This window comes from Gorilla gorilla, chromosome 3, assembly GCF_029281585.2.
Source record: "Gorilla gorilla gorilla isolate KB3781 chromosome 3, NHGRI_mGorGor1-v2.1_pri, whole genome shotgun sequence".
NCBI lineage: Eukaryota > Metazoa > Chordata > Mammalia > Primates > Hominidae > Gorilla > Gorilla gorilla.
This window is the reverse complement of record NC_073227.2, coordinates 206,368,220-206,381,887: the sequence shown is the minus strand read 5'-3', so window position 1 is coordinate 206,381,887 and position 13,668 is coordinate 206,368,220. Positions and strand designations below refer to the sequence as shown.

Below are 13,668 nucleotides of genomic sequence, written 5' to 3'. Positions count from 1 at the left end.
TGACGATTTAAATTATGACCTTTTTCAAAGGTTGTAAATACTGCACGGAGAATGTATTTTTTAGACATTCCTTTAATAACTTAAAACACAAAGCATACACAACCAGCATATTATAGGCATGTAAATACATGTGTTCTTAAATGGATCTTCACTTGGAAGAAAGTTTTTCCTCCTTCTCAGAAGGAGTTTAGACACAACATATGGTAAAGCCAAAAGCAGGAGCTTATAGATCTGCATGAAATGAAGGCGTTCTTCAGACTTCTTGATAACCCACGTGACATCTGTTTTTAAAAAAACGTTAACATTAAAAACTTTTTTTTAAAATGAGTTTTATCCCCAAACTTCCACCATGCGTCCCATTTTTGGTCTCTAGATTCTGGTAAGTATAACCAGTATTAAAACGTTAATGAGAATGAAACAATACTACTAGAAATACGAGTGTCAGTATTAAATGGAATAATAAATGCTATGCAAACGAGATCAATCACTGCGGGAGGAAAACAGCAGCAGCTCTGAGTTACTTACCAACACTTCCTTTTCCCACTGGTATTTTCTGCACTTCCAAGACTTCGTTTCTGTCTGAGCACAGCAACACAATCATTCCTGTCAGGGTGTTCACTTGCTTTTATTGTCTGCATACATTTAATTGTTGTAAGAAACTTGGCACAGTCTGGAAATCCACATGACCAAGCGAGATCTTCAGCTGTTTGCCCGTTCTTATTACATAAACTGAAAACAGGATAAAAACGGAGTGAAATGAAACACTGAACTTACGTCTCTTTTTTATATCTTCCAAGGGAATTTTGGGCTCATACAAATGTTGGTTGCAGAACAGAAGAGGTAAAGGATGCATAAGGAAATTGCATTTTTGGTCACTATTGTATCCTCAGCAACTAACGGAATCCAGCATAGAGCGGGCATTCCAGTTCTGAATGAATGTTAGAATTATCTGATGTTTAATACAGTGTATGAGTACCCAAAGGTAGTCAACGAGAACTATAGAATGGGTTTTCCTGAACCGAAACTGAAGTAGAATACAGTCATAATGAACAAAATTGCACCTCTGATTGCTCAGGATCTGACTTTTTACTTACTCGAACTGAGTATTATTTGATAGCACCAACAACCTAAGTTAACATTTAAATGATTAACACTAAATTATCAATTAGGCAAGCATTATTTTTAAAAGCACATGTAACTAAGCTTCAGGAGTCTGATTAGTTTAATCCAAGAAAACATAAAATGTGAAGCCACTGTTTTCATACTCACTCAATTTGGGCATCACTGGCTACAAGCAGGCTTAGGCACTCCAGGCTTCCAACTTTTGCTGCCTTGTGTAGTGGAGCTTCTCCTAAAACATCCTTAAGGTAAGACGGTGCATTTCAGAGTCTCCCAAAAACACTTTTTGTGGAAGTTGATGAGTGACATTTAATATTAGCTATTTAAGGAAGCTAGTTAGAACTGCACTGTACTGGACAGGGATTTTTTTCTTTTTTTTTTTTTTGGCAGAGAACACAAACTTTTAATGGGTTTATTTTGTTAATATTCATTCTCAGTTCCGGTTTTGGGTTTGTTTTCAGAAATAAGAAGTCTTAGTCACTTTTAAGACTAAGAAGTCATGTGTTTTTGATACATATAAACCTGCATCAACATCTATTCTAATTAAAAACACTACTGATAATCGTTTGCCAGTGCAACATTTCAGGAATGCAGAATTAATTTAAGTAACTAGTGGACTATTATAACTTCAGCATTCTAGCATATGCTCTGAAATGATCATCATTCATTCCTTTATTTAGATCTTCTAGATACTTCTAGTGATTACATTAGGGATGGCCAACTCCATGGGCTAATTTGAAACACAGAAATGTACTATGCTTGCATATTCATTTCAGTATGGAACCTTCTAAAAATCTCCTCCTTTGGACTGAATTTTTAAATTCAAGCTTTTTATTTTTGTTTTTTTCCTCGGTAAGCTGTAAAAGCTTTTTATTTTTGATTAGTTCTTTTAGTTTGCTTTTTCATACCGTTTTCATTAATAAAAACGTGTGGCTGGGCGCGGTGGCTCACGCCTGTAATCCCAGCACTTTGGAAGGCCGAGGCAGGCGGATCACCTAAGGTGAGGAGTTCGAGACCAGCCTGGCCAACATGGTGAAACCCTGTCTCTACTAAAAATACAAAAATTAGCTGGGCACGGTGGCGCGTGCCTGTAATCCCACCTACTAGGGAGGCTGAGGCAGGAGAATCTCTTGAACCCAAGAAGCAGAGGTTGCAGTGAGCCGAGATCGCGCCATTGCACTCCAGTCTGGGCGACAAAAGCAAAACTCCGTCTCAAATAAAAACGTGTAGCCATATGCACATACATTAAAATGTAAGCAAATAAAAACAGTTCTTCCAGAAAAGTTTACAATTTAAAATTCATGCTTTATTATTCAGTGGAAGATGCAAACTACAGTAAGAAAATTCTTTAGGAAATTAGAATGCTTGTGGACATAGCTTCTAAGTATTTCAGTTGCTGCAGGGAGACTTTTGGTAATGTAGCAATTATTTCTTTTGAAATAAACTAGATCTGTGCTGTTCAATATGAGAGTCAACAGCCACTTAAGGCTAGAGTATTTGAAATGTGGCTAGTCTGATTTGAGATACGCTGTCATACCAGATTGTGAAGACACAGAATAAAAGAAAATGTAAAATATCTAATCAGCAATTGCTTTATGTTGATTACATATTGAACTGATAACATTTTGGACAAATTGGGTCAAATACTAAAATTTCATGCTTCGTTTATTAATGTGGCTACTTAAAAACTTGAAATTTCTCATGTCCTCACATCAAGACTGGAAAAAAACTCTTAAATTACATCTGTGTCTTGCATTATATTTCTGTTGGACATCGCTGCTACAGACATGTTTTTAACAGCTGAAACAACTCTTGGCGTCTGAGAAATGTTTGTGTGGGTCTGGGTTGGAGGGGACGGCTGTACACAGCAACAATCAGTTACCTAGTTACCTGCTGGTTGAGGTCAGCGCCCGTTTGCAGCTGCCAGAGAAGAAAGCAAGCAAGGCCGCTTCCTGCGGCTAAGTGGACAGGCGACTGCTCGCAGGGATCCGGGGGTGCGTTGACCGAGGCCCCTGTCTCCAGCAAATGCTTCAGACCATCCACCTGCGGGAAGAGAACAGATCCAGCACCCTTCCCACCTTTGTCCAGTCCCGCGCCCCTCCGGGCTGGAAACCTCCCCGCCCTTCACAACCAGCTCTGACCAGGCAGCGCCCAGTGGTCCGTTCCCGCGTTAACGAGAAAACGAGTCTGGAAGCTTGAGCCTGCAGGACAAAAGCTCGGGCTCTGTGAGCCCGAATCTCACCTCGGGGTTGCAATCCAGCAACAGCATTTCCCGCCTAAGGCAGATGACAAGAGTCCTTGGAAGTGCAGACCGGTAGGACACTCGCCGCACGTCGACAGGTAAGAATGCGCAGGCCGGCCCTAGCACGGGAGAATTTAAAGACCGCTGGGACTTGCGGGCCGGCACTTGGCAGCCGCGCCCCAGCTCCGGTTACGCCCGAACAGCCTAATCCTCAACGACCTGGACCCTGTCCAGCCCCGCCACGGCCGCACGTACACAAACACTGGCACGTGGAGCCCGGCGCCGGGGGCAGGAGGAGGGGCGGGCGCGCGAGGCATCCGCCGATTGGCCAGCTGTGGATGCGTCAGGCCCTCCCACCTCGGGGCGGGGCCCGCGGCGGCCCCACGGAGCCTCAGCGCGCGTGCGCAGGGTAAGTCAGTGGGCGTGGGAGGACTGGAGTAGGAGCGGGTGGGGCTCCGCGGCCGCCATGAGGCGCGCTGAGTTTGACACGTCTCCCGGTAGTGCGCCCGCCCTTTAATCCTTACGGAGAAGCGGGAGTTTCGGCCGCAGGTTTTGGCTCTGCCGGCGCGCACGTAACCAGGAAACCAGGAGCCACACGCAGCTCCCCGTCGACGCCGCCCTCAGAGGCCGCTGTGCACTGCGCTGCCGCCGCCTCGGCGCCGGGGAACGCAAGTTCCTTTACCTCGCGCGCAGTCGCCCGCCTCCCAACCCGGGAGGTGAAGGCAGGGACGGCGAGCGCGAACTCGAGGGGATGGCTGTCCCGAGTGGCAACGGCCGAGCCCGGCCCGCGCAGGGACCCTTGTGGAGGGGCCCTCGGGGAGAGGCCGCAGCACGCTGAGGCCGTGACGCTGGTCCACGCCGGGCTCTCCTCGTGGGAGAGCGGAGCCGGCCGCGTGCGATTCGGACCCGCGGGGCTGGTGAAGCCGCTGTCCGGCCCCGGGGGTGCTGTCGGGCGTGCGTCACTGCTTTTTGTAGAACATGACCTGACTTCCGATGGCAGCTACTGACGTCAGAGCTGCTCCCTAGACTCTCCCTAAGCGTCTTTCCAGAAGGATCTGCTTAGAAATCAAAGCTCCAGCCGAGTGTTTCTTTTCCCCTACATTTTTAGTGATTCCCTTCTGTTGATGCTTTTGAAAGCACGGAGAAATAAATACGTTTATTGTTATGCTGTTAGAAGACAAGCTCATGCTTGTCCTCTAAAGATAAGTGGTCTTTTCATTCTACTTTTTGTTTTGTAGTAAGAGCCATAAGATTTGCAATCGCAAGTTTATGTTGTTATACTTAGTTACCCAAGGGGTAGTTTTAAGCATTTTTATTCATATGAATATTTGAACATAAATGTGTGTTCAAATATATAGAATCGTTCTTATAGTCCACATTTTTAATATTTAAACTATTCACAATATCTTTTAATGATGTTTAAAGAACGGCAGTGTAGAGATACTGTTGTCAGATTTGTGAGGTGAGCACATGTTGATATTGCCAATTTCCCTTTTATCAGTTCAATAAGCACTGCTTTTTAAAACACGTGCATTGAAGCTTCAGGTTTGCACAGAAGTTCATTTTCAGGAATTCCTAACAAAGGGTATCAGACACGTTCTTAGAGTTTTGAACATAAATACTGCAGTTAGCATATGTAGTGGGATATTTGTGTGGTGAAAGTGCCTCCATATTTCATATCTTTTCTTTGAAACAAGATTCTGTTCAGTATGCATTAAGTGGTAGTTATTTTTTAACTTCCTGTTACATACGTAAATTTGATAAGGAAAGGAAATTTGGGGAGTCGTTACAGCTTTTCTCCCTTTAATCACAGCGTACCTGTCCATTGCTCACATTGTTTTCAGAAAAAAAAGTTGTATCTCAGCTGGATATCTGACTTATCTTTAGTAATGGGCCTAGAAACTATAAACTGAACAAAGCTTATAACGCACAAAAACAGGATAAGTACATTTGGGGGACAATATCTTACTGGCAAGTAACTGGAGTTTCACCAGGCGTGTAGCAGGTGGGATCAATTTTCTAAAACGGAAGATGATCTAAGATGCATATTTTATAGGCGTTCTCCTAAGCACTGCTAATTCTACATGTTTTAATTGCTGGTAGATGTGTTTCCAGAACGAGGATGCCATTTACAGCGAGTGTTAAAAAAAACGTTGGATGATGAGTAAGTGACCGAATAGGTGAGAGATGTGTGGGCTGAATCTTGAGTGGTAAGAGTTTGCTAAGTAGTCCAGGAAGGGAAGAGTATTTCTAAGAAGTGTAAAATATCTTCCAGTATTGAGAGCACTATATGTAGTTCAGTCTGGGGGCAGTGTGTGATACACATGCAGCTGTGATGTGAAATAGAGAAAGGCCGACAAATGAGAAAGTATTAACCACTGACGTCTATTCCAGTTTATTATATTACAAATTGACATTAATTGAGCACTTGTGCCTCAAGACTAGCGCTCATAGGTATTATCTGCATTTTACAGAAGAGGAAGTGGAGGCTTAGGGAGGTCCAGTAACTTGTCATGTGATTATTAGGAGGTAAATCAGGAATTTGAAGTCAGTTTGACTCCAGAGCCCACATTCTTATACCTATGTGTTTTAAATAATTTTGGTCACCTCTGGTCAATTCAGGCTACTAAGATTGGTTTCTTTAATGCAAACCAAAGGCCTTTTTTTTTTTTTTTTTAACTCTGAAACACAATCTCGCTCTCTTGCCCAGATTGGAATGCAGTGGCGTGATCTCAGCTCACTGCAACCTCCGTCTTCCCGGGTTCAAGTGATTCTCGTGCGTCAGCCACCCAAGTAGCTGGGCTTACAGCTATGCGCCACCACACCCAGCTAATTTTTGTATTTTCAGTAGAGATGGGGTTTCACTGTGTTGCCCAGGCTGGTCTCAAACGCCTGACCTCCAGTGATCCACCTGCCTTGGCCTTCCAAAATGTTGGGATTACAGGCATGAGCCACCATGCCTGGCCGCAAAAGAGTCTTCAGAGAAAATTATTGTAATCCATAGAAAAAACAACTGTTTTACTTAATAATGACTGTTAGTGTAGCCTTGTTCCTGGAATTGAATCTCCCGCAATACTAAACCTAGTACTTCTTATTCAAGTAATTACTCTTGAGGGCCAGGCGCGGTGGTGGCTCACGTCTGTAATCCCAGCACTTTGGGAGGCTGAGGCAGGCCGATCGCCTGAGGTCAGCAGTTTGAGACCGGCATGGCCAACATGGTGAAACCCCGTCTCTACTAAAAATAGAAAAATTGGCCGGGCGTGGTGGCAGGTGCCTGTAATCCCAGCTACTCCGGAGGCTGAGGCAGGAGAATCGCCTGAACCTGAGAGGCGGAGGTTGCAGTGAGCCGAGATCGTGCCACTGCACTCCAGCCTGGGTGACAAGAGCAAGACTCCGTCTCAAAAAAAAAAAAAAGAAAGAAAAAGAAAAAGTAATTACTCTTGCATCAGTGAATTGTGCCAGGTGAAAATTATTAAAAGTAGTTGGTGGAACCGATAAGCTAATTTTATCTATTTCTTGCTTGCTGTGGTTTTCCTGTTTCTTATTGACCAAGAAAACACTGGAAAGCATTACCAAAAGGCACAGTATTGAAAGGAGGAGTAATTGAGATTACCTACTCATTCTTACTTTAAAACATTAATTGGATTGTATACGTTTAGTAATGCCATAGAAAACTTCAGCTCTAAAGCAAGTGAAATAATGTAAAACTAAAAATCTCACCAGATGCAGTGGCTCACGCCTGTAATCCCAACACTTTGGGAGGCTGAGGCAGGCAGATCACTTGTGGCCAGGAGTTCGAGAGCAGCCTGGCCAACATGGCGGAACCGTCTCTACTAAAAATACAAAAATTAGCCAGGTGTGTGGTGCGTGCCTGTAATGCCAGCTACTTGAGAGGCTGAGGTGGGAGAATCACTTGAACCCAGGAAGCAGAGGTTGCAGTGAGCCGAGATTGTGCCACTGCGCTCCAGCCTGGGTGACAGAGTGAGGCCTCATCTCCAAAAATACTGAAAACTAAAAATCCCAGTAGCTGGCCTGGTTTCACACGCATTTTTTAAATCCCTTGCGAATATCATAACGCCAAAGCATTGAAGTCAAACGCATCAAGCATTTCTGAATATGATGTCTTGTTTATTGCCAGCCAGGCACCCATGGTATATCAATGCTGACCAGAGTCCACTGAGCCTTAGAAGTAACGATATTTTAATTAATAATGATATTATGGCAATAATACTTCTATCGTTCATACACTGAAGGTGATAATATCATTCCAAATATGACAACTTTTCAAAGACAGAAGGTTATAACCAGATCTGGAATTTCCATAGATTTTTTTTTAAGTTTTTTTTTTCTTAAACATCTACAGATTTAAGATGACTTGAATTAATCAAATATAATTCGGGCCTTCATTGGCCACTGTCAAGAAACCCATTACCCTAATAATTGTAAAAACGGAAGAATTTCAAGACTATACTTTCAGGGATCATTTCTATAGTTTGTGACTAGAGAAGTTTCTCTGAACGTGTAGAGCACCGTATAAACTATCGCAAGAACAAAAAACCAAACACTGCATATTCTCACTCATAGGTGGGAATTGAACAATGAGATCACATGGACACAGGAAGGGGAATATCACACTCTGGGGAATGTTGTGGGGTTGGGGGAGGGGGGAGGGATAGCATTGGGAGATATACCTAATGCTAGATGACGAGTTAGTGGGTGCAGTGCACCAGAATGGCACATGTATACATATGTAACTAACCTGCACAATGTGCACATGTACCCTAAAACTTAAAGTATAATAAAAAAAAAAATGTAAAAAAAAAAAAATAAAATAAAAAAATAAAAAAAAGTACATAAAAAAAAAAAAAAAAAACAATTGGCTCACAAAAAATGACCCTATTGCCAAAGGCAATCTACAAAGTCAATGCAATTCCCATCAAAATACCACCATCATTCTTCATAGAACTAGAGAAAACTATCCTAAAATTCATATGTAACCAAAAATTGCCCACATAGCCAAAGCAAGACTAAGCAAAAAGAACAAATCTGGAGACATTACATTACCCGACTTCAATCTATACTATAAGGTCATAGTCACCAAAACAGAACAGTACTGGTATAAAAATAGGCACATAGACCAATGGGACAGAATAGAGAACCCAGAAATAAAGCCAAATATTCACAGTCAACTGATCTTTGACAAAGCAAACAAAAACATAAAGTGAAGAAGGGATACCCTATTTAACAAATGGTGCTGGGATAATTGGCAAGCCACATGCAGAAGAATGAAACTGGATCCTCATCTCTCACCTTATACAAAAAATCAACTCAAGACGGATCAAAGACTTAAATCTAAGACCTGAAATCATAAAAATTCTAGAAGATAATATTGGACAAACCCTTTTAGACATTGATTCAGGCAAAGACTTCATGACCAAGAACCCAAAAGCAAATGCAACAAAAACAAAGATAAATAGATGGGACTTAAACTAAAAAGCTTCTGCAGAGCAAAAGAAATAATCAAAGGAGTAAACAGACAACCCACAGAGTGAGAGAAAATCTTTGCCATCTATACATCTGACAAATGACTAATATCCAGAATCTACAAGCAACTCAATCAAATCAGCAAGGAAAATACAAACAACCCTATCAAAAAGTGGGCTAATGACTTGAATAGACAATTCTCAAACGAAGATAAGTAGATGGACAACAAACATATGAAAAAATGCTCAACATCACTGATTATCAAGGAAATGCAAATCAAAAGCACAATGTGATGCCACCTCACTCTTGCCAAGAACAGTCATAATAAAAAAAATCAAAAAATGAGATGTTGGCATGGATGTGGTGAAGAGGAAACACTTTTACACTGTTGGTGGGAATGTAAACTAGTACAACCACTATGGAAAACAGTGTGGAGATTCCACGCTGTTTAAGAGCTATAAGTAGATGTACCATTTGATCCAGCAATCCTGCTCCTGGGTATCTACCCAGAGGAAAATAAGTCATTAATCAAAAAAGATACTAGTACATGCATGTTTATAGCAGCATAATTTGCAATTGCAAAAATATGGAGCCAGCCCAAATGCCCATCAATCAATGAGTGGGTAAAGAAAATGTGGTATACCATGGAATATGACTCAGCCATAAAAAGGAAAAAAATAATGGCAATTGCAGCAACCTAGATGGGATTGGAGACCATTATTCTAAGTGAAGTAACTCAGGAATGGAAACCAAATATTGTATGTTCTCACTCATAAGTGGGAGCTAAGCTATGAGGATGCAAAGGCATAAGAATGATACAATGGACTCTGGGGACTCGGGGAAGGGTGAGGTGGGTGGGAGATAAAAAGCTACACATTGGGTACAGTATACACTGCTTGGGTGATGGGTGTGCCAAAATCTCAGAAATCACCACTAAAGAATTTATTCATGTTACCAAACACCACCTGTTCCCCAAAAACCTACTGAAATAAATAAATTTAAAAAAAAAAAAAAAAAAAAACGGAAGAATTTCTTACAAAGAAATTCTTTCTCTTTAACATAAATTCTTCCAGCCTTGATAACTCAAACTTCTTGGGGAAGATGATAAATTGGATAGTTATTCTAAACAACTGCTGCAACAGGATATTGTGGCAAAAAGAAAAGACAAAGTATAGTTATCCTCTTTTGATGATGTTGACTTTCCTGAGAGCCTGTAATCAGAAGGGTCCAGTGGTCTCAATGGTGACTAGATTTAAATGTCCACTTCTTCACTGTTGTGATAACTTGGAGAACTTGAAAGGTATTTCATATTTTTGTTATTTCTCCTCCTGGTTACATATTCCTTTCAATGAAATGTGGAAATTACAGATGATAAATTTGTAGAATTACATGAAGTAGAGAAAAAGGTAGAAAGTTAGTCCTTAATATTAAACCAATTGATGGAGGGAGGCAGGTTTCTTACTGTTGGAGAGGGAAGTTGCAGATTAGTAGAAAAGGCTAAAATGAGCCAGGTAGTAATGCATTTGTCCAAGATGTCAATAAGAATTCATAGTTAGCTTAATATAGATTCAGATGGATAGAAGCAGAAATAATTATAGGTGTGTGTGTATACATGGGTTATGCATATACATATGTCCTAGCTCTGCCTGCTGTGAGAGGGCCTAAAGCAGTGACACTGCAGTAACAATGAATACACCCAGTACCCAGATCCGGGTTTCTAATACCATTCTCTAGTAAAAGAAACCAGGGCTCCTTGCAGACATTGCTGATTCTGGGGCTGGGGCAGGGAAAATACAAGATGAGCCTAGAGCATCGTGTAGTACCAGAACAAGGTACTGGTACTTGTTCCAGTAAGTGGAAGGATAGGACATGTCAAAGGGACCCAGGAGCTAACCTGAAAGAGCTCCCAATGGCCAAAACTGGAACTAACTCAGGTACTGTTGGATTATAACTCAATACATAGTTATCCATGAGTCTATACTGATATAAACAACTGAATGAATAAATAAATAAATGGGAGATGGGAGACAGAAGATAATGCTTCTTTACAGAAGAATTTCAAATATTTAATGTAGATATTCCCTGGTGAAGACGATTCCGCCTCCAACGCCTTCTTGAATGTGGGCTACACATAATGACTTGCTTCCAAAAAGTAGAGTATGGGAAGGGGAAAAAGAAGCGACTTTACAGTAGAGAAGCCTGTTGGATGCTGCCATGGCCAGTAATTGTTCACATCCTCAGTGGAAAGTCCTGTTGATGATGTGATTGTTGACACGATGTGATGAGAAGGCCACTTCACCTCTTCGGTATTCTTCCCCTAAAACCCATAGCCCAGTCTAATCATGAGTAAAACAGATGAATGTTGATTGGGGACATTCTTTAGGATACACGGCTAGCATTCCTCAAAACTGTGAAGGTTATGAAAAACAAGGGAAGTTTGAGAAACTGCCGCAGACCAGAAGAGGCTCAGGAGGCATGGTGACTGACTCTAGTGTGTTCACTTGGATGGGATCCTGGCACAGCAAAAGAACATTAGTGGAAAGATGAGTAAAATCCTAATAGAGTTTTAGGTAATTCTCACGAACCAATGTTGGTTTCTTAGTTGTGGCAAACATGCTATTATAATGTGATGTTAACAGTGGGGGACACTGAGGGACACTCTGTGGTATCCTTGCAACTTTTCTGTACATCCCAAATTATTGTAAAACATAAAGTGTACTTCAAAAAAGAGGAATTGAGGCCACTTAAAGCTCTCACAGTGGCAGCGTTCTCATAGCTGTTTGGTCTGCTTATCCAACACGTTTCATTTCCTCGTAAGACATGCCGACTGCCCATTGCACTGACCGCTGGAAGACCGTAGGCATTCTCTAGAATGTCAGTCACTTGGGCTCACACCAGTTGAACTGCATGCCTACCAAGAGTCAGTTTTTCTACACCTGTAAGGATTATTATAAAATGTACTTCAATTAAATATTTTTTTTTTTTTTGAGACAGAATCTTGCTCTGTCACCCAGGCTGGAGTGCAGTGGCACCATCTCAGCTCACTGTAACCTCTGCCTCCCAGGTTCAAGCGATTCTCCTGCCTCAGCCTCCCTAGTAGCTGGGACTACAGGCATGTGCCACTACGCCCAGCTATTTTATTTTTTTCTGTATTTTTAGTATAAACAGGATTTCACCACGTTGGTCAGGCTGGTCTTGAACTCCTGACCTCAAATGATCCACCCGCCTTGGCCTCTCAAAGTACTGGGATTGCAGGCGTGAGCCACCCTGCCCGGCCTCAATTAAATATTATGTAACTGATGAGATATGAGTGAGACATGAGAGCTTGTTTTTAAGAAAATGAATGCTTTCAAAGTCAAGTCACTACGAAAACTTGTTTCGAAGTAGATGAGAATATTAAGTCAACTGTAAAATATGGGGGAAAGAATTCTGTACTTGGATTGTTTATGGGCATTTTAAAATTTAAACTTCATTTTAAAGAAACCTAATCTGGAATTCTTATGCCCATAGTTTATGCAAGAAAACTCTAAATTCTCACAGTTGAACACTAGTTAAATCCCTTCTGGCCCTAAATGGGAAGATTGGGAAATAACTTTTTTTTACACGTTTTGAGTATAAAGTGCACATGGTATTTTTGAACACTCTTTTATTAATCTCCACTGTCACTCTTGTTTGACCACCTGCCACTCCCAAGAATGCTAGGTCAGAGGGCTCCAATGTGTTCACTGTGCAGTGTTTCTTTCACTTAAAGAAGATAAGGACTGTAGGTGAACACATACGAAGGTTGTCAGAAATTTGTATTACCAACTGCACCTGCATAAAATTGGATAACTAAAAATGATTTACTAGATGATTTGAGACACTCAAAAGTTTGAAACTCAGTTGTTTTTTTTTAATGAAGGTCATTTAAAGTGCCTGGAAAATGTAGAATACTAGATATATACTCTGAATAGAACTTAGCATCATATATTACATTGTTATTCACTTGTTTTAATTATTATTTTAGGCTGGGCACGGTGGCTCACGCCTGTAATCCCAGCACTTTGGGAGGCTGAGGTGGGTGGATCACGAGGTCAGGAGTTCAAGCCCAGTCTGGCCAACATAGTGAAACCCCGTCTCTATTAAAAAATACAAAAAAATTAGCCGGGTGTGGTGGTGTGTGCCTGCAATCCCAGCTACTTGGGAGGCTGAGGTGGGAGAATCACGTGAACCTGGGAGGTAGAGGTTGCAGTGAACCAAGATTGCGCCATTGCACTCCAGCCCGGGCAACAGTGTGAGACGCCGTCTCAAAATAAATAAATAAATAAAATAAAAATAAAAATAAATAAAAATTTAAAAAGGCCAGGCGCAGTGGCTCACATCTGTAATCCCAGCACTTTGGGAGGCCAAGGTGGGGCGGATCACAAGGTCAGGAGATTGAGACCATCCTGGCCAACATGGTGAAACCCTGTCTCTACTAAAAATACAAAAATTAGCTGGGCGTGGTGGCTCACACTTGTAATCCCAGCTACTTGGGAGGCTGAGGCAGGAGAATTCCTTGAATCCAGGAGGCGGAGGTTGCAGTGAGCCGAGATCGCACCACTGTACTCCAGCCTGGTGACAGAGCAAGACTGTGTCTCAAAAAAAATAATAATTATTATTATTTTATTAGTAAGATTAGCATTTTATACTTTTTCTCCTCTTAGGAACAAAGATTAATTTGAGTAGGATGTTAACACATTTTGAGAAATTTGAGTTACTGTAAGGAAATGTTTGTTGTGCAACCTATTTTCTTCATTTAAACAATGTAAAGACAGTAGATGAATACATAGCATACCTTCAGA

At 41.6% G+C, this 13,668-nt stretch overlaps 2 protein-coding genes and 1 pseudogene across 6 annotated transcripts in view; 2 read left to right on the top strand and 1 right to left on the bottom strand.

Moving 5' to 3' along the window:
- Window positions 1-54: 54 nt before the first annotated feature.
- On the bottom strand, window positions 55-3,613 carry ANKRD37 (ankyrin repeat domain 37). Of its 2 annotated transcripts, XM_004040705.5 has the most exons (5): window positions 3,362-3,583; window positions 3,010-3,162; window positions 1,270-1,361; window positions 526-729; window positions 55-281 (listed from the first exon to the last, which is right to left on the bottom strand). In XM_004040705.5, coding segments are annotated over exons 1-5 (477 nt in total). In that variant the 5' UTR covers window positions 3,389-3,583; the 3' UTR covers window positions 55-280. The 2 variants fall into 2 exon arrangements, with proteins under 2 accessions (XP_004040753.1, XP_018880993.1); XM_019025448.4 differs by having other exon boundaries at window positions 55-729; window positions 3,362-3,613.
- Window positions 3,315-13,668, top strand: part of LRP2BP (LRP2 binding protein) — a 31,897-nt gene continuing 21,543 nt past the window's right edge. Inside the window, exon 1 of one of the 4 annotated variants that reach the window (XM_019025446.3) lies at window positions 3,315-3,459. The gene's annotated coding sequence lies outside the window, so the exon portion shown is untranslated. Of the gene's footprint in view, window positions 3,460-3,655; window positions 3,771-13,668 lie in introns of those variants that run through there. The other 3 variants (XM_019025444.3, XM_063705681.1, XM_019025447.4) reach the window with 3 other exon arrangements.
- Window positions 7,823-7,910, top strand: LOC134758415 (uncharacterized; annotated as a pseudogene).

Excerpts from the sequence above, each read along its gene's own strand:
- ANKRD37 (XM_019025448.4), bottom strand. The coding sequence starts at position 3,388 with ATGCTGTTGCTGGATTGCAACCCCGAG. Across the intron at positions 3,163-3,361 it reads TGCTGGATTGCAACCCCGAG|GTGGATGGTCTGAAGCATTT; the intron begins GTGAGATTCGGG and ends CTCTTCCCGCAG. Across the intron at positions 730-1,269 it reads GCCAGTGATGCCCAAATTGA|TTTATGTAATAAGAACGGGC; the intron begins GTGAGTATGAAA and ends TCCTGTTTTCAG.